Here is a 25,087-nt window from a genome sequence, read left to right as displayed (position 1 = left end):
GGAAAGTTTTACTTCTTCTCTTCCAATATGGAGCCTTTTCTTTTTCTTGCCTAGGATTTCCAATACTATGTTGAATAAGAGGAGCAAGAGTGGGCATCCTTGTTCTGTTCCTGATCTTAAAGAGGTAGCTTTCAGTTTTTCACCACTGAGTATGATGTTTGCTGTGGACTTGTCATAGAAGGCCTTTATTATGTTGAGGTATGTTATTCTCAGACCCATTTTATTGAGAGGTTTAAAAAAAAATCTTAAGTTGTTGAATTTTGTCAAGTGCTTTTTCTGCATCTAATGAGATGGTCATATGATTTTTATCTTTAACTTTGTTAATGTGGTGTATCATGTTGATTGTTTCGCAGATATGGATTCATTCTTGCATCCCTGGAATAAATTCCACTTGATCATGGTATGTAATCCTTTTAATGCAATATTGAATTTGGTTTGCTAATGTTTTGTTTCTTGTTGAACAATAAATATTTGAATCTAATAGTGTGGCAACTCTGGAAATCAGACTCTCCTCCTTCCCTAGGGTCTGTTGTTTTCTTCTATTGTTTTCATTTTTTTTTATTATTATTGTGCTCTGTCTCTGTGCCAAGGATCGCAGCATAATATACAAATTAAAATCTTGTCAGGTCTTTTCTAATACTTCCCCTGGGCATGCATGGCCACTTTCAAATCTTCCCCATATATGCAGTTGTTTTTTAATGTCTTAGTCTTTAATATCTGACTCTCAAAAGGAGAAAAGACAAAAAAATGAAGGGGGGAGGGCTGTTGGCGCTTTAAATCACCCAGAAATCATTTCAGGTGGAGAGGAAGGGGCTTGTAAGAATGCAGGAGAAGTGGAACAACTTTGGCCATCTACCTCTTTTCCTGCACCTATGTGATCAGTAGCAATCAGTGGATCAGAACACAGATCCTTGACATTTGGAGTACATGGTCCTTTTTGCCTACCCTAGCTCCCACAAGCTGTGTGTGAGCAACTCCAGGAACACAGGCATAGCTGCCTACCATGTGGCTGGAGGTGTTGAATGGGTAGCTGCTACTGTGCTAAGAACTAAAATTGACCAAAATTTGCAATTTACCATCCAGGTCTTCCCCTGCAAGTTTCAAGCCTTCAACAAACTCTAAAATTCCAAAATAGTTAGATCAGACAGATTCTGCTAATGCAGTTGTTGTTTAGCTGGGAAGATGAAGCCCTGATGTATCCTAGCCCACAGCCTCCCCAGAAAGTTCCTCTAAAGTACTTTTTAATTACCTTTAAAAACATATTCTCCAAGTTGTCAAAGATAAACAAAGCCAGACATTAAAGTGGTAACTGCTAAGTCGCTTCAGTCGTGTCCGACTCTGTGGGACCCGAGACGGCAGCCCATCAGGCTCCACTGTCCCTGGGATTCTCCATGCAAGAACACTGGAGTGGGTTGCCATTTCCTTCTCCAATGCATGAAAGTGAAAAGTGAAAGTGAAGTCGCTTAGTCGTGTCTGACTCTTAGCGACCCCACGGACTGCAGCCTACCAGGCTCCTCTGTCCATGGGATTTTCCAGGCAAGAGTACTGGAGTGGGGTGCCATTGCCTTCTCCGTAAAGTGGTAAGGACAGATCTTAATCAGTAATATACTATTTCAATAGGAAAAAGAGTCTAGCATAAAGTGAATTCCACTTAGATTTGCATAGAAGTGATACTTTAAAGAGTTTCCCAGGTGCCACTAGTGGTAAAGAACCCACCTGCCAATGCAGGAGACATATGAGACATGGGTTTGAACCCTGGGTCAGGAAGATCCCCTGGAGAAGGGCATAGCAACTCATTCCACTGTTCTTGCCTAAAAAAAAAACTCATGCACAGAGGAGTTTGGTGGGCTACAGTCCATAGGGTCACCAAGAGTTGGATGTGACCGAAGTGACTTAGCACATGTGTGTGATATTTTAAAGGGAGAGTGAAGGTGTAGGCAAGAGAGAAAGCAAGGGCTCAGCAGTGTTGGGAAAGTGAAAAATTCCCCAAAGGGGTGAGTAGTCCATGTGAAACTCATCTTGATTTGCTACCTGGCTTCCCAGGTGGTTCAGTGGTAAAGACTCCACCTGCCAAAGCAGGAGACACAGGATAATGGGGTTCGATCTCTGGGTGGAGAAGATCCCCTGAAGTAGGAAATGGCAATTCACTCCAGTATTCTTGCCTTGGAGAATCCCATGGACAGAGGAGCCTCACAGAGTTGGACATGACTGAAGTGACTGAGCACACGTGCATGAGCAATGCATTCTTATTCATTCTTATAAATTTAGGCTCCTATCCTTCACAAAGGCCTGGTGACAGGAGCCCTATCCCAGCTGTTGGCTAGAACAATTAGTAAGTTCTTCTGACAGCCTTGAGTTTTCTTAGATTGGCACTTTTAAGGAGGGCTGGGGTCATCCTAGGGACTTTGAGTGGTTAGAAACTCTGTTAGTGTCTGTCCAAGTCTTTATAGTTCAAGGTTGAGGCTCAGCAGAGAAGGAGACTCAGGGAGGCCAGGCTAGAGTCTGGTCAAGGAGACAATGCTTGTCAAAGTAAAAACTACAGATAGGGCCAGAATTGCCTGACAATCATTCCCAACATTAGTTCCTTTATGCTTCTTTGAGCTAACCTTACCTCTGTTATTGGAGTGAGTCTCTTTCCAAAGTTTGAATGCACTTATACATATGTATGTGTATATGTTTGTGTATGTATTCATAGGAAACATATATGTGTATGTTTTAACAAAACTGTGTACTGGATTCACTGCATGAACCATTCTTAGAGCCTTGCCATGACGGTACCATTATTTTTGATTTGAACATGGTAGTCTATGTTATGACTTGTCCATAGTCCTTCTAGTTTCCTATGGAGGGCTATTTGGGTTGTTTCCAATTTCTACTGGAAGTGCAATAAACTGGATGGCAATAAACACTCTCATGAATGCCTTCTTAAAGTGCTTCTTGAACACAGAGATGGAAAGTTGGAATTACTGGGTCCTTGTACGTGCATTTAAAATTTTAATAGATGCCACCAAATTGCCTTTTTAAAGCAGCCCAACCCACTTACACTCCTGCCAGCCACATAAAAGTGTTTATTCTTCCCACTTTGCCCAACACTGGACAGAATCAAAGTTCCTAGTACTTGCTAATCTGCTAGGTCAAAAGTAGTCGTTTTATTTGATTGTTTCCACTAGCCATTTGTGTTTCCTTTTCTGAGACCTGGACCAAGTCCTCAGATATTAAAATGACTTCTGATGAAATTTTGCACTGTTCCCTGGCTCTAGCAGTGGGGTCATAGCCCCAAGTCATGCTAACGGCAAGATGGAGAGGGGGAAGAGTGAGGGGCAGAGGGAGTGAAGAAGAACACGTTTTCCTCTCCCCCAAGGGCAAAGAAAGTGAAAAGTGGAAGTGAAGTCGCTCAGTCGTGTCTGACTCTGCGACCCCATAGACTGTAGTCTACCAGGCTCCTCCATCCATGGGATTTTCCAGGCAAGTGGGTTGCCATTTCCTTCTCCAGGGGATCTTCCTGACCCAGGGATCGAACCCAGGTCTCCTGCACTGCAGGCAGACACTTTACCATCTAAACCAATGGGAGTGAAACTAAGGAGAGGCCCCAGACTCCAGAGTCCAAGGTCTTGGCCAAGTGAGTTCTCTGTCCAGTTTTGCTAGTTCTTGGTGGAGGGCAGGGGAAGGGTAAGGAAGGGAAGTGTCCTAGGAACTGCTCTGAGTGGGCCAGGCATCCTGGGGTTGGGCCACCAGCAGCTCTTCCTGGTTGACACCCCCTGGGCTTGTCTTATCTTCTAGGTAGTCCACCCTCCCTGCAGCAACAGCAGATCCAGGGAGGAGGGGGGAAAGGGGGAAGGTGGAGCCCTGCAAAGGTGAAGCTATGTTCAGCCCCCATGCCCAGCAGGGCAGATAACTTCATCTGGTGCTGCTGTGCACACGTGCGGCCTCCCAGCTGCGATCCCCCGTGCTGGCACTGGCCCTGCTCCCAGCCTCCGCGGCGCCTCCGGACCCATGCAGCTGTTCAGGGTGCTGCGTCTCCTCTGGATGCTCAGGGCCTTCCTGGGGTCCACAGGTAAGGAGGCACGGTGGGGGAGGGCTGCGGAGACCGTCCTGATGTCCCAGGGCAGAGTGTGTGTGTGTGTTTGGGGGGACTCTGAGGTCTAAGGAGCCTGAGGAGGGGTCCCTCAGAGCTCTCTGTGCGGGCAGAACCGGGGAGGGGGAAGGGAGGGAAGCTGGGTCCCAGGGGTGCTGCTCTCTCCCCTGGGACGGAGCAGGTTAGCAGGAGTCCGCGTGCATCAGTTGGATGGGATAACCTCTTTCTGGTCTTCCCAATTGGAGTCAGTTTTTGGAGCTCCCCTTGTCCTGTTGCTCCTGCTCCCCCAGCTCTGATGCTTCCTCCAGCGTGGATTCTCTCTCTCCCTTTGTGCGTGCCTGCTCAGTCACTTCAGTGTTGTCTGCCTCTTGGCGACCCCATGAACTGTAGCCCGTCGGGCTTCTCTGTCCATGGGATTTCGCAGGCAAGAATACTGGAGTGGGTTGCCATTTCCTTCTCCAGGGGATTTTCCCAACGCGGGGATTGAACCCATGCCTCCTGCGTCTCCTGCATTGCAGGCAGATTCTTTACCACTGAGTCCCCGGGGAAGCCCCATCCCTCCCTTTACTTCCGTCCATTCAGCCCTCCTGAGGGACCTGCGTCTGCCCTGGGAACCCCTCCTTTCTCTGGGGCATCTTCACTTTTGGTCACAGTGGCCCCTCCTCCAGCTCTGCCCCTGACTCTCCCACCCCGACCCAGCCCACGTTTCTGGACACAGCTGTCCTTGGCAGGGTGGTGGGGGGAGATCTTGATGGCTCCCAAGACGTTCTGAGTCTAGTTGAGGACATTAACCCCAGAGAGGGCAGGAGGTCTAGGTGTTTCCTGCTCGAAACTGCTGTGTCTGTCGGTCACCCTTAGCGTCTTGAGATCTTTGAGCCTCCTCTGGTGAGAGCGGTAACCTGTAAAATGGGGTTGAGGATACTGTATCTGTAGAGAGAAGGGCTCATGTTTGTAGACTAGTTAATCGAGATAGAATAGGTTATAGAAAATACATCTTTTTGGTACCTTTTTAAAAAGAATATTATTTATTTGGTTGAGCCGTGTCTTAGTTTCAGCTTGAGGGGTCTAGTTCCCTGACCATGGATCAAACCCAGACCCCCTGCACTGGGAGCATGGAGCCTTAGTTACTGGCCCACCGGGGAAGTCTCAAAAACATATCTATGTTTGTTATTAACACTCACAGCTACACATTAAGGTCCCCCAGGACTCACGCCTGCCTGCCGAGGTATCTCTTTCTGGAAGTTTCCTTTTCTGTCCTGTCTCTCAGCCTGTGTGTGGTCCTCTCTCCTTGCCCCTCAAACTCAGTGAAGTCTGAGCTTCAGTCTCCATCTTCCCCTTTGGTGTTCTCTTGGCAACTTTCTGCTCTCCCTGGCAACCCTGTCTCCCAGAGTCCATGATGGGTCCCCATCCTCAGCCCAGGTTTGGCTGGGTTCTCTGTCTGTCTCTCCAAAGAGGAGAATCAACCCAGACAGCAGCGGGTCACAGGGAGAGGGGCAGAGGTGGGCCAGAAGGTGGGGCACAGAACCAGAAGGGCTGAAGACTCTGGGCAGCAGGAGAAGGTGGGAGGAAGGAGCAGAGTAAGGGGAACGTGGGTGTGTGAGGAGGAAGGGATGGGAGGAGGCAGGACCTTTGCTGAACCTGCGTGCTCAGCACCGTCATTTCAGGACTATGAGGTCAGTACTCAGACAAGGTGGCCAAGGAATCAAGGGTGTCTCCACTGAAACTTCCCATGGGGAGGCTGCCCTGGGGAGCAGACAGATGTTTTGGCCCTCATATATTTATTATGATTTTAAAACATATTTGTGTATTTGGCTCCGTCTGGTCTTAGTCGAGGCACATGTGATCTTTCAGTTGCGCCACGTGGGATCTTTAGTTGCGTCTTTCGAACTCTTAGTTGCGGCACGTAGGATCTAGTTCCCCAACCAGGGATCAAACCTGGTTCCCCTGCATTGGGAGCGTACAGCCTTAGCCACTGGATCACCAGGGAAGTCCCCAGATGTTGGCCTTTAGAACCTGGAAGGACCCCGGCCCCAAAGTGCTCTGATGGGGGAATAACTGGTGGCACTTCCTACCTTCTGTGACACGTACCTGGAACATGGGGAAGTGAGTAAATATGTGGTGTTAAGGTGACGGGCCGACCTACCACTGAGTTCCTCTGTTCTACTGCCAATACAGGAACTTCAGCCACAGCCACATCCACCTCTAATGAGCTTTGGCGCACTGCTCTGAGGAATCCCCCACACTCCAAAGGCACAGCAAAGTGGCCACTGAACACCCCCCAAACTTCTCCCAGTCCTGATGCTAGGGAAAACATACCCAAGACTATCAGCACCTCCCCCCACTCGAAATCCCTGTCTGAAACATTGCTCAAATCACCCATCAATTCCAACCCCCCAACAAGCCCCACGTCCAAGTTTGTCTTCAAGGTTGAAACCACCCCACCTACCATGATCGTCTATATGGGCTCGACAGAGTGCACCAATCCAACGAGCCTCATAATCACCACCACTTACCCCACCACCACCTGCGTGAGCCAGACCCAAGTGTCCTTCCCCAGCTCTCACACCACCACACCTGGGACAGAGACACCACGGACAACCATCACCAGTACTTATGCCATGTCAACAACCAAGAGAGTCACCTCCGCCGTGACCAGTCCCCCCACAGTCACCACTGCAGGGAAAACTCCCACAACCACGGCCCCACCCTCCTCCTTTGTCCCAACCTCACACACAACCCCAGACACTCTGATCTCCTCTATGACTGGTACCACTAAAAGGGCTACCCTAGCTGCTGCAAGTGTCCACACAACTGTGTCTCCTACCCCGACAATCGTGCCTACCTCTGCTACTACCCCTTCTCTGACGACTAGGAACACCTTGATAACAACAGACAAAAGCTTCTCACCCGCCACCCATACTGTGAGCACTACTTCTCTTCCAGACATGGTCAGTACTTTTAAAACATCCACAGCCACCACTCCAGTACCCACTTCAACTGATATGTTAACAACACCTACAACACCAGTTGTCTCCACTGCCACTGAAGCAACCACGGGAATAGGTACACCAAACACAACTCCTGTGAACATGATGGGCTCCGAGAAAATGACATTTGTTCCAATGACTGACATTCCCACAGAAACTCTCACTGACTCAGTTACTTCAGTTTCTCCAGTCATGTCCTCAAGCAGCCCTGCCACATTTACCACATCCAAATCCAGCCCTGTGCCAACCAGCACTGATACACTCTTGACATCCACTACCAAGGGGCCACCCTCCACCACTGTGGCCATGACAGAAAAAGGTGAGACAAGGGACCCAACATCTCATGCTTCTTCCACAAGGAAAACCACATTTCTTACTACCACTGAGGTTTGTGCAGATTCTGTAACGACAGAGATTACTTCTGCAGCCCCAGTCACACGATCATATACTCTCACAAATACAGTCTTTTATCCAACTACTTCTACTTCAGTGACCACCAATACCTTGATATCACCCATCAGTAAGCATCAGTCTCCATCTGCTTCAACCAGAGACAGGAGCCCTTTCCTCACTCTGACTAAACAGATTCCCGAATACCCACACCACTGCTGTCCTTTCAACACACAAGAGAAATTCCACTGGATCCACAACAGAAATCACCATTCCCACGGACATTGCAGAGCATGCCACCTCAGCCACAGACACTCTGCCCACTTCTTCCATGACAAAAACAAGTGAGAGTTTGAAAACCTACATGTTAACCGCACTCATGCAAACCGCAGCCCCGGCCACCTCCCTCACGGCCACTCTGCCCTCTGCCGCCGCCGCGCACACCACCGGGGCTGCTAGCACCCTCCTGGTGACCACACCCATGCCCACCGCACGGCCCAGCGCTCCGGCCCTCACCTCTTCCACCATCTACCCCGGCGCGAGCACCCTCACTTCCGCAGTCACCTCACCCCTCCCGGCCTCCGCCGCGCCGCACACATCCACGACTCTCCCTCCCTCCTCGGTCGGGACGGGAGCCCCCAGCTCCGCGCCCGCCACCACCGAGGCCACATCCGCCGGGCCCGCGGCTCCATCCACCACCGCCACCTCCGCCGTGGCCCTCGGCTCCACACTCGCTCTGGCCAGCCCCTCAGCCACACCCACCCCCAGCCCCGCGGCCGCGGCCTCGGCCACGCCCGCGGCCGCGGCCACCCCCACCACCGGGATCATCTCCTCCGGCCCCACCACCCCCCGCACACACAGCACCTTCCCTGTCCAGGCAACCTCGGCCAGCACGCCGGCCGCCACCTCCATCTTCACCACTCCCCGCAGCACGGCGACTCCCTTCCGCTCCAGCGCCGTTCCCGCCACATCGCTAGGCGCCTCCTCCCCGGCCCCCGGCAGCACCAGGGCCAGTACCACTCCGGCCGAGGGTGCCAGCCCACCTGCCCCGAGCGCCAGTGTGCCGCCCCCGCGCCCCACCACCACGGGGACTCCTCCCAGTGACACCGCTAGCCAGCCTGTCGCCACGGGGGTGCCCTCTCCGCCGTCAGTCACATCCTCCGCCACGCCCAGCAGCACACTCTATGCTCCCGCGTCCACCACCTCCACTCCCGTGGCCACCAGTAGCCCCACCGCGTCCACGGGGGTGCCTCGCTCCCCTCCACCTGCCCCCAGCCCAGAGCCCGCCTCCGCCTCCACCCCGCACACCAGCCCTCTGCCCACCGACATGACCACACTCCCCACCACCCACACCACTGCCGGCCCCTCGCCTCCCGCCAGCACGCCCACCGGCTCCACCACGCAGCTCGCCACTCCCAGGGACACCGCAGCCCCGGCCACCTCCCTCACGGCCACTCTGCCCTCTGCCGCCGCCGCGCACACCACCGGGGCTGCTAGCACCCTCCTGGTGACCACACCCATGCCCACCGCACGGCCCAGCGCTCCGGCCCTCACCTCTTCCACCATCTACCCCGGCGCGAGCACCCTCACTTCCGCAGTCACCTCACCCCTCCCGGCCTCCGCCGCGCCGCACACATCCACGACTCTCCCTCCCTCCTCGGTCGGGACGGGAGCCCCCAGCTCCGCGCCCGCCACCACCGAGGCCACATCCGCCGGGCCCGCGGCTCCATCCACCACCGCCACCTCCGCCGTGGCCCTCGGCTCCACACTCGCTCTGGCCAGCCCCTCAGCCACACCCACCCCCAGCCCCGCGGCCGCGGCCTCGGCCACGCCCGCGGCCGCGGCCACCCCCACCACCGGGATCATCTCCTCCGGCCCCACCACCCCCCGCACACACAGCACCTTCCCTGTCCAGGCAACCTCGGCCAGCACGCCGGCCGCCACCTCCATCTTCACCACTCCCCGCAGCACGGCGACTCCCTTCCGCTCCAGCGCCGTTCCCGCCACATCGCTAGGCGCCTCCTCCCCGGCCCCCGGCAGCACCAGGGCCAGTACCACTCCGGCCGAGGGTGCCAGCCCACCTGCCCCGAGCGCCAGTGTGCCGCCCCCGCGCCCCACCACCACGGGGACTCCTCCCAGTGACACCGCTAGCCAGCCTGTCGCCACGGGGGTGCCCTCTCCGCCGTCAGTCACATCCTCCGCCACGCCCAGCAGCACACTCTATGCTCCCGCGTCCACCACCTCCACTCCCGTGGCCACCAGTAGCCCCACCGCGTCCACGGGGGTGCCTCGCTCCCCTCCACCTGCCCCCAGCCCAGAGCCCGCCTCCGCCTCCACCCCGCACACCAGCCCTCTGCCCACCGACATGACCACACTCCCCACCACCCACACCACTGCCGGCCCCTCGCCTCCCGCCAGCACGCCCACCGGCTCCACCACGCAGCTCGCCACTCCCAGGGACACCGCAGCCCCGGCCACCTCCCTCACGGCCACTCTGCCCTCTGCCGCCGCCGCGCACACCACCGGGGCTGCTAGCACCCTCCTGGTGACCACACCCATGCCCACCGCACGGCCCAGCGCTCCGGCCCTCACCTCTTCCACCATCTACCCCGGCGCGAGCACCCTCACTTCCGCAGTCACCTCACCCCTCCCGGCCTCCGCCGCGCCGCACACATCCACGACTCTCCCTCCCTCCTCGGTCGGGACGGGAGCCCCCAGCTCCGCGCCCGCCACCACCGAGGCCACATCCGCCGGGCCCGCGGCTCCATCCACCACCGCCACCTCCGCCGTGGCCCTCGGCTCCGCACTCGCTCTGGCCAGCCCCTCAGCCACACCCACCCCCAGCCCCGCGGCCGCGGCCTCGGCCACGCCCGCGGCCGCGGCCACCCCCACCACCGGGATCATCTCCTCCGGCCCCACCACCCCCCGCACACACAGCACCTTCCCTGTCCAGGCAACCTCGGCCAGCACGCCGGCCGCCACCTCCATCTTCACCACTCCCCGCAGCACGGCGACTCCCTTCCGCTCCAGCGCCGTTCCCGCCACATCGCTAGGCGCCTCCTCCCCGGCCCCCGGCAGCACCAGGGCCAGTACCACTCCGGCCGAGGGTGCCAGCCCACCTGCCCCGAGCGCCAGTGTGCCGCCCCCGCACCCCACCACCACGGGGACTCCTCCCAGTGACACCGCTAGCCAGCCTGTCGCCACGGGGGTGCCCTCTCCGCCGTCAGTCACATCCTCCGCCACGCCCAGCAGCACACTCTATGCTCCCGCGTCCACCACCTCCACTCCCGTGGCCACCAGTAGCCCCACCGCGTCCACGGGGGTGCCTCGCTCCCCTCCACCTGCCCCCAGCCCAGAGCCCGCCTCCGCCTCCACCCCGCACACCAGCCCTCTGCCCACCGACATGACCACACTCCCCACCACCCACACCACTGCCGGCCCCTCGCCTCCCGCCAGCACGCCCACCGGCTCCACCACGCAGCTCGCCACTCCCAGGGACACCGCAGCCCCGGCCACCTCCCTCACGGCCCCTCTGCCCTCTGCCGCCGCCGCGCACACCACCGGGGCTGCTAGCACCCTCCTGGTGACCACACCCATGCCCACCGCACGGCCCAGCGCTCCGGCCCTCACCTCTTCCACCATCTACCCCGGCGCGAGCACCCTCACTTCCGCAGTCACCTCACCCCTCCCGGCCTCCGCCGCGCCGCACACATCCACGACTCTCCCTCCCTCCTCGGTCGGGACGGGAGCCCCCAGCTCCGCGCCCGCCACCACCGAGGCCACATCCGCCGGGCCCGCGGCTCCATCCACCACCGCCACCTCCGCCGTGGCCCTCGGCTCCACACTCGCTCTGGCCAGCCCCTCAGCCACACCCACCCCCAGCCCCGCGGCCGCGGCCTCGGCCACGCCCGCGGCCGCGGCCACCCCCACCACCGGGATCATCTCCTCCGGCCCCACCACCCCCCGCACACACAGCACCTTCCCTGTCCAGGCAACCTCGGCCAGCACGCCGGCCGCCACCTCCATCTTCACCACTCCCCGCAGCACGGCGACTCCCTTCCGCTCCAGCGCCGTTCCCGCCACATCGCTAGGCGCCTCCTCCCCGGCCCCCGGCAGCACCAGGGCCAGTACCACTCCGGCCGAGGGTGCCAGCCCACCTGCCCCGAGCGCCAGTGTGCCGCCCCCGCGCCCCACCACCACGGGGACTCCTCCCAGTGACACCGCTAGCCAGCCTGTCGCCACGGGGGTGCCCTCTCCGCCGTCAGTCACATCCTCCGCCACGCCCAGCAGCACACTCTATGCTCCCGCGTCCACCACCTCCACTCCCGTGGCCACCAGTAGCCCCACCGCGTCCACGGGGGTGCCTCGCTCCCCTCCACCTGCCCCCAGCCCAGAGCCCGCCTCCGCCTCCACCCCGCACACCAGCCCTCTGCCCACCGACATGACCACACTCCCCACCACCCACACCACTGCCGGCCCCTCGCCTCCCGCCAGCACGCCCACCGGCTCCACCACGCAGCTCGCCACTCCCAGGGACACCGCAGCCCCGGCCACCTCCCTCACGGCCACTCTGCCCTCTGCCGCCGCCGCGCACACCACCGGGGCTGCTAGCACCCTCCTGGTGACCACACCCATGCCCACCGCACGGCCCAGCGCTCCGGCCCTCACCTCTTCCACCATCTACCCCGGCGCGAGCACCCTCACTTCCGCAGTCACCTCACCCCTCCCGGCCTCCGCCGCGCCGCACACATCCACGACTCTCCCTCCCTCCTCGGTCGGGACGGGAGCCCCCAGCTCCGCGCCCGCCACCACCGAGGCCACATCCGCCGGGCCCGCGGCTCCATCCACCACCGCCACCTCCGCCGTGGCCCTCGGCTCCGCACTCGCTCTGGCCAGCCCCTCAGCCACACCCACCCCCAGCCCCGCGGCCGCGGCCTCGGCCACGCCCGCGGCCGCGGCCACCCCCACCACCGGGATCATCTCCTCCGGCCCCACCACCCCCCGCACACACAGCACCTTCCCTGTCCAGGCAACCTCGGCCAGCACGCCGGCCGCCACCTCCATCTTCACCACTCCCCGCAGCACGGCGACTCCCTTCCGCTCCAGCGCCGTTCCCGCCACATCGCTAGGCGCCTCCTCCCCGGCCCCCGGCAGCACCAGGGCCAGTACCACTCCGGCCGAGGGTGCCAGCCCACCTGCCCCGAGCGCCAGTGTGCCGCCCCCGCGCCCCACCACCACGGGGACTCCTCCCAGTGACACCGCTAGCCAGCCTGTCGCCACGGGGGTGCCCTCTCCGCCGTCAGTCACATCCTCCGCCACGCCCAGCAGCACACTCTATGCTCCCGCGTCCACCACCTCCACTCCCGTGGCCACCAGTAGCCCCACCGCGTCCACGGGGGTGCCTCGCTCCCCTCCACCTGCCCCCAGCCCAGAGCCCGCCTCCGCCTCCACCCCGCACACCAGCCCTCTGCCCACCGACATGACCACACTCCCCACCACCCACACCACTGCCGGCCCCTCGCCTCCCGCCAGCACGCCCACCGGCTCCACCACGCAGCTCGCCACTCCCAGGGACACCGCAGCCCCGGCCACCTCCCTCACGGCCACTCTGCCCTCTGCCGCCGCCGCGCACACCACCGGGGCTGCTAGCACCCTCCTGGTGACCACACCCATGCCCACCGCACGGCCCAGCGCTCCGGCCCTCACCTCTTCCACCATCTACCCCGGCGCGAGCACCCTCACTTCCGCAGTCACCTCACCCCTCCCGGCCTCCGCCGCGCCGCACACATCCACGACTCTCCCTCCCTCCTCGGTCGGGACGGGAGCCCCCAGCTCCGCGCCCGCCACCACCGAGGCCACATCCGCCGGGCCCGCGGCTCCATCCACCACCGCCACCTCCGCCGTGGCCCTCGGCTCCGCACTCGCTCTGGCCAGCCCCTCAGCCACACCCACCCCCAGCCCCGCGGCCGCGGCCTCGGCCACGCCCGCGGCCGCGGCCACCCCCACCACCGGGATCATCTCCTCCGGCCCCACCACCCCCCGCACACACAGCACCTTCCCTGTCCAGGCAACCTCGGCCAGCACGCCGGCCGCCACCTCCATCTTCACCACTCCCCGCAGCACGGCGACTCCCTTCCGCTCCAGCGCCGTTCCCGCCACATCGCTAGGCGCCTCCTCCCCGGCCCCCGGCAGCACCAGGGCCAGTACCACTCCGGCCGAGGGTGCCAGCCCACCTGCCCCGAGCGCCAGTGTGCCGCCCCCGCGCCCCACCACCACGGGGACTCCTCCCAGTGACACCGCTAGCCAGCCTGTCGCCACGGGGGTGCCCTCTCCGCCGTCAGTCACATCCTCCGCCACGCCCAGCAGCACACTCTATGCTCCCGCGTCCACCACCTCCACTCCCGTGGCCACCAGTAGCCCCACCGCGTCCACGGGGGTGCCTCGCTCCCCTCCACCTGCCCCCAGCCCAGAGCCCGCCTCCGCCTCCACCCCGCACACCAGCCCTCTGCCCACCGACATGACCACACTCCCCACCACCCACACCACTGCCGGCCCCTCGCCTCCCGCCAGCACGCCCACCGGCTCCACCACGCAGCTCGCCACTCCCAGGGACACCGCAGCCCCGGCCACCTCCCTCACGGCCACTCTGCCCTCTGCCGCCGCCGCGCACACCACCGGGGCTGCTAGCACCCTCCTGGTGACCACACCCATGCCCACCGCACGGCCCAGCGCTCCGGCCCTCACCTCTTCCACCATCTACCCCGGCGCGAGCACCCTCACTTCCGCAGTCACCTCACCCCTCCCGGCCTCCGCCGCGCCGCACACATCCACGACTCTCCCTCCCTCCTCGGTCGGGACGGGAGCCCCCAGCTCCGCGCCCGCCACCACCGAGGCCACATCCGCCGGGCCCGCGGCTCCATCCACCACCGCCACCTCCGCCGTGGCCCTCGGCTCCGCACTCGCTCTGGCCAGCCCCTCAGCCACACCCACCCCCAGCCCCGCGGCCGCGGCCTCGGCCACGCCCGCGGCCGCGGCCACCCCCACCACCGGGATCATCTCCTCCGGCCCCACCACCCCCCGCACACACAGCACCTTCCCTGTCCAGGCAACCTCGGCCAGCACGCCGGCCGCCACCTCCATCTTCACCACTCCCCGCAGCACGGCGACTCCCTTCCGCTCCAGCGCCGTTCCCGCCACATCGCTAGGCGCCTCCTCCCCGGCCCCCGGCAGCACCAGGGCCAGTACCACTCCGGCCGAGGGTGCCAGCCCACCTGCCCCGAGCGCCAGTGTGCCGCCCCCGCGCCCCACCACCACGGGGACTCCTCCCAGTGACACCGCTAGCCAGCCTGTCGCCACGGGGGTGCCCTCTCCGCCGTCAGTCACATCCTCCGCCACGCCCAGCAGCACACTCTATGCTCCCGCGTCCACCACCTCCACTCCCGTGGCCACCAGTAGCCCCACCGCGTCCACGGGGGTGCCTCGCTCCCCTCCACCTGCCCCCAGCCCAGAGCCCGCCTCCGCCTCCACCCCGCACACCAGCCCTCTGCCCACCGACATGACCACACTCCCCACCACCCACACCACTGCCGGCCCCTCGCCTCCCGCCAGCACGCCCACCGGCTCCACCACGCAGCTCGCCACTCCCAGGGACACCGCAGCCCCGGCCACCTCCCTCACGGCCACTCTGCCCTCTGCCGCCGCCGCGCACACCACCGGGGCTGCTAGCACCCTCCTGGTGACCACACCCATGCCCACCGCACGGCCCAGCGCTCCGGCCCTCACCTCTTCCACCATCTACCCCGGCGCGAGCACCCTCACTTCCGCAGTCACCTCACCCCTCCCGGCCTCCGCCGCGCCGCACACATCCACGACTCTCCCTCCCTCCTCGGTCGGGACGGGAGCCCCCAGCTCCGCGCCCGCCACCACCGAGGCCACATCCGCCGGGCCCGCGGCTCCATCCACCACCGCCACCTCCGCCGTGGCCCTCGGCTCCGCACTCGCTCTGGCCAGCCCCTCAGCCACACCCACCCCCAGCCCCGCGGCCGCGGCCTCGGCCACGCCCGCGGCCGCGGCCACCCCCACCACCGGGATCATCTCCTCCGGCCCCACCACCCCCCGCACACACAGCACCTTCCCTGTCCAGGCAACCTCGGCCAGCACGCCGGCCGCCACCTCCATCTTCACCACTCCCCGCAGCACGGCGACTCCCTTCCGCTCCAGCGCCGTTCCCGCCACATCGCTAGGCGCCTCCTCCCCGGCCCCCGGCAGCACCAGGGCCAGTACCACTCCGGCCGAGGGTGCCAGCCCACCTGCCCCGAGCGCCAGTGTGCCGCCCCCGCGCCCCACCACCACGGGGACTCCTCCCAGTGACACCGCTAGCCAGCCTGTCGCCACGGGGGTGCCCTCTCCGCCGTCAGTCACATCCTCCGCCACGCCCAGCAGCACACTCTATGCTCCCGCGTCCACCACCTCCACTCCCGTGGCCACCAGTAGCCCCACCGCGTCCACGGGGGTGCCTCGCTCCCCTCCACCTGCCCCCAGCCCAGAGCCCGCCTCCGCCTCCACCCCGCACACCAGCCCTCTGCCCACCGACATGACCACACTCCCCACCACCCACACCACTGCCGGCCCCTCGCCTCCCGCCAGCACGCCCACCGGCTCCACCACGCAGCTCGCCACTCCCAGGGACACCGCAGCCCCGGCCACCTCCCTCACGGCCACTCTGCCCTCTGCCGCCGCCGCGCACACCACCGGGGCTGCTAGCACCCTCCTGGTGACCACACCCATGCCCACCGCACGGCCCAGCGCTCCGGCCCTCACCTCTTCCACCATCTACCCCGGCGCGAGCACCCTCACTTCCGCAGTCACCTCACCCCTCCCGGCCTCCGCCGCGCCGCACACATCCACGACTCTCCCTCCCTCCTCGGTCGGGACGGGAGCCCCCAGCTCCGCGCCCGCCACCACCGAGGCCACATCCGCCGGGCCCGCGGCTCCATCCACCACCGCCACCTCCGCCGTGGCCCTCGGCTCCGCACTCGCTCTGGCCAGCCCCTCAGCCACACCCACCCCCAGCCCCGCGGCCGCGGCCTCGGCCACGCCCGCGGCCGCGGCCACCCCCACCACCGGGATCATCTCCTCCGGCCCCACCACCCCCCGCACACACAGCACCTTCCCTGTCCAGGCAACCTCGGCCAGCACGCCGGCCGCCACCTCCATCTTCACCACTCCCCGCAGCACGGCGACTCCCTTCCGCTCCAGCGCCGTTCCCGCCACATCGCTAGGCGCCTCCTCCCCGGCCCCCGGCAGCACCAGGGCCAGTACCACTCCGGCCGAGGGTGCCAGCCCACCTGCCCCGAGCGCCAGTGTGCCGCCCCCGCGCCCCACCACCACGGGGACTCCTCCCAGTGACACCGCTAGCCAGCCTGTCGCCACGGGGGTGCCCTCTCCGCCGTCAGTCACATCCTCCGCCACGCCCAGCAGCACACTCTATGCTCCCGCGTCCACCACCTCCACTCCCGTGGCCACCAGTAGCCCCACCGCGTCCACGGGGGTGCCTCGCTCCCCTCCACCTGCCCCCAGCCCAGAGCCCGCCTCCGCCTCCACCCCGCACACCAGCCCTCTGCCCACCGACATGACCACACTCCCCACCACCCACACCACTGCCGGCCCTCGCCTCCCGCCAGATATACCTTGTTATTGTCCTCTAGTTTACCTTCATTCACTCCTACCGCAACCACAGATCCAGGCTCCAGTTCCACCAGCAATAGAAATGGCCTCTCTACATTTACATCCAATATCCTCTCTCCCTACGCCACTTCTCTTCGTTCACCTCCTGGCCGTTCTGTCATCACTTCCTGGACAGCAATCACCCGTCTGACAGACACTCCAAATTTAACCACCTCAATCACAGCCCCTCTGCCCTTGCCCTCCACTGCAGAATCCACGCAGTCTGATAGCACACCCTTGGTGACCACAGTCATCCCCACAAAAGAGCAAAGTGCTCTGCACATCACCTCTTCAACCACCTTGTCTCCTGGGAACATTGCCAGGTCTGCTTCCACTGCATCTGTGTGTAGCTCCACTATTGTGCCGACATCCACCCCTGTACCTGCCTCCTCTGACCGTATAGAAGTGTCTACCTTGTTACCAGCCTCCACCCAGTCCACATTCATGAATTTTGCTGGTTCCTCCACCTCCAAGACCGACCTCAGCTTGACACTTTCCCTGTCTGGCACCTCCCCCCCCACCACTCATAATATCCCATCTTCTCCCCCTACCCATAATACAGGAACAACCTCTAATATCGTGACAACCTTGTCCATTAGGCCCAGTGAGACATCTGTGTTCCCTAACATCCAAAGTACAGCAACTCCGTTACTCTCTACCAGCATTCCAGTTCCATCTTTAGGTCATTCTCTCATGCCTAGCAGCAGTACCTGGACCACTCAGGCAGACAATACCACCTCACATAAAATTAGCATGTCTAATTCAATGCAGGACCCCGCTGAAACCACTTTGGCACCCACCACCACTGATCTACACCTGTATCAGTCCAGTTCCTTGGGACTGTCCTCCACTGTAGCTTCTATAGAAACAGCCATGATGAGGGACACAACCCTGCTTCCTTCGTACACTTTGAGAACCACAGTTACTCCTATCAGTACCCTTTCTGTAGAGTCTCTGACAACAGATATTACTTCTATTTCTCCCATCACATCCTCAGGCACTCAAACAAGTACAGCCCATTTTCAGACATCTCCAGTCTCTATGCCAGTGACCAGTAGTACCTTGACAGCATCCAGTTCGCCTGTATCATTTCCATCTTTCCCAACCACAGAACCAGTACCCACTGAAGCCACAGCCTCCACCCCTCTGTTTACCCCACCCACGATCCCTGCCACCCAGTCCATGTCCACCCCTCCATCTCCGACTGGGACGTTAACCACAACCAGAACTGAGGTCACCACTCCCACGCATACATCTCCCCCTGCCACCTTGATCACAGCACCATCTAGCACTCCCTCAACCACAGAAGTTGCCAAGACTGGGACCACAAACATGGCAACAACACCCACCTCCATAACAGCTCTCGGTACTTCAGGTGTTTCTCCCTCTTCAGCTTTCCCTATATTGAGTACTTCTACTAATGCGATAAGTACCCCTTTTGGTACCATCATCTCCTCTTCAACACTTGCAATAATGTCATCTTCCATTAGCCCAAGTTCAGAGGTCTCTACGACAAGTAGTTCTTTTTCTACCTCCTCTCATATGTCCAGTGCAGAGAACACAGGCCCTTCCTCTCTCACTGCTTTTCCCACCTTTTCATCAATTGAAACGACAAAAACTTCTTCCACCGTGACTTCCCTAATGACATCTCCTACCCAGACGACCACCATGCTGACTCTGTCTTCCACCACCCCGTGTCCAGAATCCATATCAGTTACAATAGTGTCTGCTTCTCCCACTACACCATGTGTCGAAGTGAGTCCAAATGCTGAAGTTACCTCTATGCCCACTGTCCCATTATCAGTTTTTACCTCTACTACTGAGATGGTCACCTCTCCCAATTCCACAAGTATGACAACTCTGTTCCCTGATAAACTGGGTACTTCCCCTCCCATGCTGGATACTAACCCCTCCAACAAGACTGCTGCTCCTAGTTCTATCAACATTGGAAGAATTCCCATCAACATGGTTTTCCCGAGCAAACTAAGGCCTAATAGTGGGACCTGGATCAACTCCAACTTTGTAAATACTCGGCCTGTGCCTGACCTCATTACCTCCCCACGCATCGTGAAACGTCGAAGGAGATCTTCATCTTCCACGATGGCTACACGCAAGTTGACACCTCAAAGCCTACCATTCACCAGAGTTCCACGGATACTGGTGGACACCAAGACTCTCTCTACGCATACATCTCGCTGGACAACTTTGACCACTACTCAGATGACCACACAGTCTAGGTTTATCAGCAGCCCAGGTTGGATCTCCTGCCTATTTTTTATCCCTTCTCATTCCCTTACTGAATTCCATGAGCATGGTCAGTCCTGGCCTGAACTTCCCTTTTCACTTGCTACCCAGGCATTTGTGACAATGGTGGCACCTGGATGCAGGGCCGGTGCTTCTGTCCCCGAACTTTCTATGGCTCCCACTGCGAGTTGGCTGCCAGAGAGATATATCTGGGTGAGTTGCTTTTTGCACTTTCTCTTGGGAGGTGTCACTTTAATGAGACCAATCATTTTGCCAAATCTCTTTATCCCTGTTTTCTCCCTCATGCTCTCTTCTACCCCATACCATACCTATCCTCCACTCTTACCTCCAGGACGTTACTGGGGCCACTCTCTTTTCCTAGGACCTCCTCCCAGTCTGTGTTGCTAATTTCTGCTGTATCAAATTACCACAAACTCAGCAGATGAACCATGCAAATTTATTACTGTAGAATTTTGTAGATTAGAAGTCCAACCTGAGTCTTGCAGGGCTAAAATCAAGGTGTTGGCTAGGGCTGGGTTCTTTTTGGTAGCCCTAGGGGAGAATCAATTTCTTTGCCCTTTCCACATTCTCCAGCCTCCTACATTTCTTCCTCAAGGCCCCCTGACTACATCTTTGATGCCAGCCACATTGCATGTCTGTTCCTTTTTTCCATAGTTAACATCATCCCCTGAGTGGTTCTCATTTCTTCTGAGTCCCTCTTCCCCTGCTAAGGACTCTTGTGATTACACTGGGCTCAATCATATATTCCACGTTAGTTTTCCCATATTAAAGTCAGCTGATTAGTACCCTTAATTCTTTCTGCCACTTTAGCTCCTCCTTGTCATGTAGCATAATATATTTCCAGGTTCTGGGGATTAGACATAGACATCTTTGGGGCCACTATTCTTCTTCCCACTGGGACAGACTAGAGAAAGACTACAGAACTGACTGTGGGACATCCCACTTCCAGTATTTCTCACATCTCAGGACAACACATCCCAGAAATCCTACCTTCTTCCTTCTGCTATTCAGTCAGTCCTCAGGGAACATGGAGAGGGGCAGTGGGAGCAGCTTCTGGGTTAGGGTGGTGGTGGTGACGTCAGACAGGAATGGACGTTGAAGTGACCAGAGCAGGGCATGTTGTGTACAGATATGGTGGACAGTGAAGTGGGCATGGAGGTGTCTGTCAACCAGGAGTTTTCCCTGGACCTCGATGACAACAGTTCTAAGGTCTACCGGGATTTCACGAACACCTTCCGGGATCAGGTGAGGAGGAAGGGGTGGGGGAATTCAAAACTCAAATGACCTTGGAGTGGAGCTTGGGCCTGGGGGTGCCCTCTGATTGGAGGTTCAGATGTGAGCCAGGATCCTTCGCATTTCAGATAAAGAAGATTTACCAAAATGTGCAGGGGTTCAAGGAGGTGCAGATCCTTTCTCTGAGGTAGGACCCCTTTCCGGGGCTGTGGAGGCAAGTGTCAAGTGTGTGTGGTGGTGGGTGGGGAGCACAAAGAAGGGCCAAGGAAGCCATCCCTTGCTTTTGGAATCATTCAATGTCATAAAGAGAGGGATGGACGGAGGAAGCAAGAAAACTACTCCATGGAGGGTGTTTGGGGATCACTTTCAGGATTCATTCCTCTGTAGGAGGGATGTCTCCCCTCTCCTTGAAGCATGCTGGATGCAGAATGATTGGCATCTACAGGGGGGTGGTGCCTGAGGCTTGGTCCCTGGTGTCTGAACCATAGCTGGTCTCTCTGGTTGGCAACTGGTCTAGTGGATGGGTCAGCAAGAGGGAGGCAGAGAGCCCAGAAGGGCCTGGTTTGATTATGGCTTGAGGGAACACAAAGAGAATGTCAATCATTCCTTGTCCCGCCTACACAGGCTAGCAGCCCCTTCTGGACATAATCCGTCTGGAATCCCATCTCATTGCCTCTGCCCCTTCCTGCCAACACCTGCATAGCTGTGGCTGGTCTGGAAATGCCCTTCTACAGTTGTATGGTGGCCTGGGCCTGGGCCCCTTTTAAGGCTCTCTGCACCCCACCCCTTCCCCCAGGAATGGCAGCATCGTGGTGGAATATCTAGTCCTGCTGGAGTTACCCTTCAGCCCCCAGCTGGAGGAGGAGTATGAGAAGGTGAAGGTGGCCTTGAAGGAGGAGCTCCAGAATGTCAGCCAGGATGGGAACAGCTGCCAGAATGACCAAGGTGAACAGAGGCTGGGGGCCTGGGGCTGGAGGGAGGGGTCAGGGTCACAGCCACCATCCCAGCCTGCTCCAACTCACACAGGGGCCTTCGGGGGGCAGGTGTCAGCCCTGTGGTACCTCAGGCAGGATAGGAGAAGAGAGACAGGTCCACAGAAAACCGGGTCAAGGGTGAGCCTAAGGAAGGGTTGTCAGAACCTAGGAGCTGCAGAAGAGAGAGTTGCTCAAGGTCTCCCGGGTGGCTGAGGACCCCTGGCTAATCAGGGGACATGAGGGAGGCCCAAGGAGCCTTCCTTCATGGCCCATCCAAACCTCCCCCATACTGACAGAGCGCTCTCTGTCCCTTCCTGTGCCTCCCCCGATTCCACCTGTGCCTGTGGCCCCCCAGTCCTGTGTTTTAAGCCTGACTCCATCAAGGTGAACAACAACACCAGGACGCAGCTGTCACCTGAAGGTGAGAGGTGGGGCAAAGGGCTGAGTGGCCCCAGGTGGCCGGGACCCCTCCCACAAGGGACATCTGTCCGTTGGAATTCCCAAGGAGGAGGGGAGACCTTCTGGGGACGCAAGTGGTACCGACCTGGCAGGGCTGCCTCTCAGGTCCTTGTTGGTAGCTTCCGCGTGGGGAAGGATCAACAGGGAAGGTGAGGAGAGGGTGACGAGCCTACCCTGCACTCATCTAATCCCACGGTCTACCCGCTGACACGCCACCCGCGGAAGTGCAGTCCTCTACCGATTTTCAGAATTACCATAGCCAGGCCCCAGAGTAGAGTGAATGAGGTCTTTACGTCTGCAACCCCCTACCTACCCCCCAGCCATCTGTCGCCGCGCTGCTGCCGAAGGTTTTGAGGATTTCTACTTCCCTTTCCTGGAGGAGAACCAGCTCCGCTGTGTCACCAAATGCACAGCAGGCGTGAAAGGCGCCATTGACTGCCATCAGGGCCAATGCATTCTGCAGAAGAGTGGTCCTTCTTGCCGGTGAGGTCCCGCCCACAGCCAGCTGGGCCAATCATCAGGCCCCTCCGGCTCCGCCCCCTCGTCTCCTGGTGGAGCCCCGCCCACTTGCCAGGACCTGGGTTGTCTAGGGGCACTTATTGTCCTGGCGCGGGAGGTGGTGAGGGTGTTGACCTGTGACCCCCTCCTCCAGCTGCTTCTCCACGGACACGCACTGGTTCTTGGGCCCGCGCTGCGAGGTGGCCATCTCCTGGAAGGCGCTGGTCGGGGGCCTGGCGGGAGCCGGGGCCCTGCTTCTGCTGCTGCTGGTGGTGGTGCTGAGCGTGTTCGTTGTGCGCTCCCGGAGGAGGGACAGGCAAGGCCGAGGCAGGTGAGTGAGCTGGGGGTGAATGGGTGAGGGGAAAGGCGTCCCAGACCAGGTTACCCTGCTCTGACAACGCGGCGCCCTTCTGGCAGGTCCAGGGACGACAGGAAGTGGTTCGAGACCTGGGATGAGAGTGCAAAACAGGCTTTTTCTAACTTTGCCTTCCAGGATGACAGAAGAGGTGAGTCTGGTCTCCTGGAGAAGGTGGGGGCTGGAGGGCACTTCCCTGGGCACCATTTTGGTCTGGGCAGACCAGAGGACTTCTCTTGTCCAAGACAGGCGTCTACCTCCTGCCCTAGAGTTTGCTTCCCTGCTTCCACGCACCCCTCTAAGGCCCAGGTCCTGCACAGGCCCTCCCTGCAGGGCAGGCCCAGGGGCCCAGGAACGCCCTGAGGCCCTACCTTCCTCACTTTCCTTCCCTCCCCCTTTTACTCCCCATCTCTTCCTCTTCCTCCCCCTGTTCTCTTTTCTCTCTCAGTTAAAGATAAAAATTTCTCTGTGGCCTTGGACACCATGGACACCAATGCCAGGGTGAGGGGTCGGGATGGGTTGATGGTAAGGAGCTGTCACAGGTCCAGCTCCTGATGCCCCTCTCCCAGGGCAGGGGGCTGGCTGGGACAGGAGGCAGTGCCTCCTGTCCCAGCCAGCCCCCCGCAGGATGGTTCCTTGTTCTCACTGCCCGTCTTGTGAATTCTATGGCAGGTGCATATTCATAGACCTGAGGTGGTCTCGTCTTCAGTGTGAGCCCACACAGCTCTCTCCACCTGCCCGGACAGCGGAGAGAACCATCTGCACTGCCTTTGGAGAGATGGCCGCGGGCTCGTGCGGCTCAGTCTCCTGGTTTCCTAGGGCATAACAGACCTCCGCCTACCCTCATCCTTCCCCCAACTTGGGTGAAACCCACCTGGAGACCCAGTTCAAATCCACGCTCTTCCACTGTGGGACCTTGGGCAAGTCAGTAACTTCTCCGAACTTCGGTTTTGTCACCTGCAAAATGCAAGTGGCCACTCCTCTGGTACTTCCTGTTGTTTATAGTGAAACCAGATGTCTTGGGTCCGACCTCTGTCCCCATGCACCTTCCTGTGTCGGCCTTCGTGCTCATATGGCTTCACTCACATCCCCAGTCCCCGTGTCCTTCCCCGAGGCTCAGGCCTCTGCCTCTCCTTTTCCTGTGCATCCCTACTGCCAGCCAGGTCCTCCCCCCCGTACCTGTAAGCAGCCTGCAGCCTGTCCCAGCCTCCTACCCTGTCCTTCTGTAACTCCCTGCTGCGCCCCTCCACCACTTCTTAACCCTCTCCCCTCTGAACCTGCTGCTGCTGCTGCTAAGTCGCTTCAGTCATGCCCGACTCTGTGTGACCCCATAGACAGCAGCCAACCAGGCTCCTCCGTCCCTGGGATTCTCCAGGCAAGAATCCTGGAGTGGGTTTCCATTTCCCTCTGAACCCACTTTCTTAAGTCCCTCCTCCCCCACAGTCCCGCTCTGTGTCTCCCTGTTTCCATACTTTCCCCTTCCTCATCTTTTTAGCCTCAATCCTAAATCCCCCCTGCCGCCCACATCTCCATGCCCCACTCCTAAATCCTCCCTCCTCCCCACTCCCCCTCCCTAGGTAGGTACAGATGCCCTCTGCATCTTAGGACCCCCAACTGGGGTTCCCTAGGCCAGGTCCCCCATTCTGAGTCCCCATCCTTCCAGTCACCCCTAAGGGCCCTGGATCCCGGTGGGTGGGGGGTGGCAGGTAGGTTCCTAGGTCCCTGAAGATGAGGAGAAGAGGGGCCCTGAGGTGAGGAAAGCTCCCTCAGCCCCTCCTCCCCATTCTCCTAACTCTCCCTCCTCTCCCTTAGTGCCCCCCACTTCCTCCCCCTCCCCCTCCTCCCCTCCCCACTCCTCTCCCTGGCTCAGCCCCATCTCTGCTGTAACCTGTGAAGCCAGGAGCCCAGCCTCCTTTGCAGGAAGACCTCACCTGGGGACAGGAAGTCTGCAAGTCTCCAGTTCACCCAATTGATCATAATATAGCATTGTAGTTTAATATAGCATTTTCAAAGAAACTGCTGTATGTCTTTTTCTTTCTAATGCTCTGGTCTCTTCACTCAGTTGAGGAACAAGGATATCAGAGGATATGTCTAGGGGCCTCAGAGTGCTGGTTTCTCCCAGGAA

The 25,087-nt window shown here is 59.9% G+C and overlaps 2 protein-coding genes across 2 annotated transcripts; both read left to right on the top strand.

The window, feature by feature from the left end:
- The first annotated feature begins 3,491 nt into the window (after nucleotides 1-3,491).
- LOC112444283 (mucin-3A-like) lies at nucleotides 3,492-7,864 on the top strand. The gene is made up of 2 exons (XM_024985147.2): nucleotides 3,492-4,054; nucleotides 6,251-7,864. The coding sequence occupies exons 1-2, from the start codon at nucleotides 3,994-3,996 to the stop codon at nucleotides 7,798-7,800; spliced, it is 1,611 nt and encodes a 536-aa protein (XP_024840915.1). The 5' UTR covers nucleotides 3,492-3,993; the 3' UTR covers nucleotides 7,801-7,864.
- On the top strand, nucleotides 7,812-24,978 carry LOC112444312 (mucin-3A). Its single transcript, XM_024985263.2, is given in 11 exon segments — nucleotides 7,812-17,324; nucleotides 17,327-19,432; nucleotides 19,534-19,635; nucleotides 20,573-20,688; nucleotides 20,805-20,863; nucleotides 21,473-21,621; nucleotides 22,006-22,071; nucleotides 22,430-22,592; nucleotides 22,762-22,938; nucleotides 23,025-23,113; nucleotides 23,635-24,978. Coding segments are annotated over 11 exon segments (12,534 nt in total). The 5' UTR covers nucleotides 7,812-7,831; the 3' UTR covers nucleotides 23,649-24,978.
- Nucleotides 24,979-25,087: the final 109 nt, after the last annotated feature.

The sequence above is a fragment of the Bos taurus genome, chromosome 25 (assembly GCF_002263795.3).
Source record: "Bos taurus isolate L1 Dominette 01449 registration number 42190680 breed Hereford chromosome 25, ARS-UCD2.0, whole genome shotgun sequence".
NCBI classification, from domain to species: domain Eukaryota; kingdom Metazoa; phylum Chordata; class Mammalia; order Artiodactyla; family Bovidae; genus Bos; species Bos taurus.
This window is presented reverse-complemented; position numbering and strand designations above follow the sequence as displayed.

Bases quoted from the DNA above. Each gene is read 5' to 3' on its own strand.
- LOC112444283 (XM_024985147.2), top strand. From the start codon at position 3,994: ATGCAGCTGTTCAGGGTGCTGCGTCTCCTCTGGATGCTCAGGGCCTTC. The intron at 4,055-6,250 runs GTAAGGAGGCAC...CTGCCAATACAG, and splicing joins GGCCTTCCTGGGGTCCACAG to GAACTTCAGCCACAGCCACA.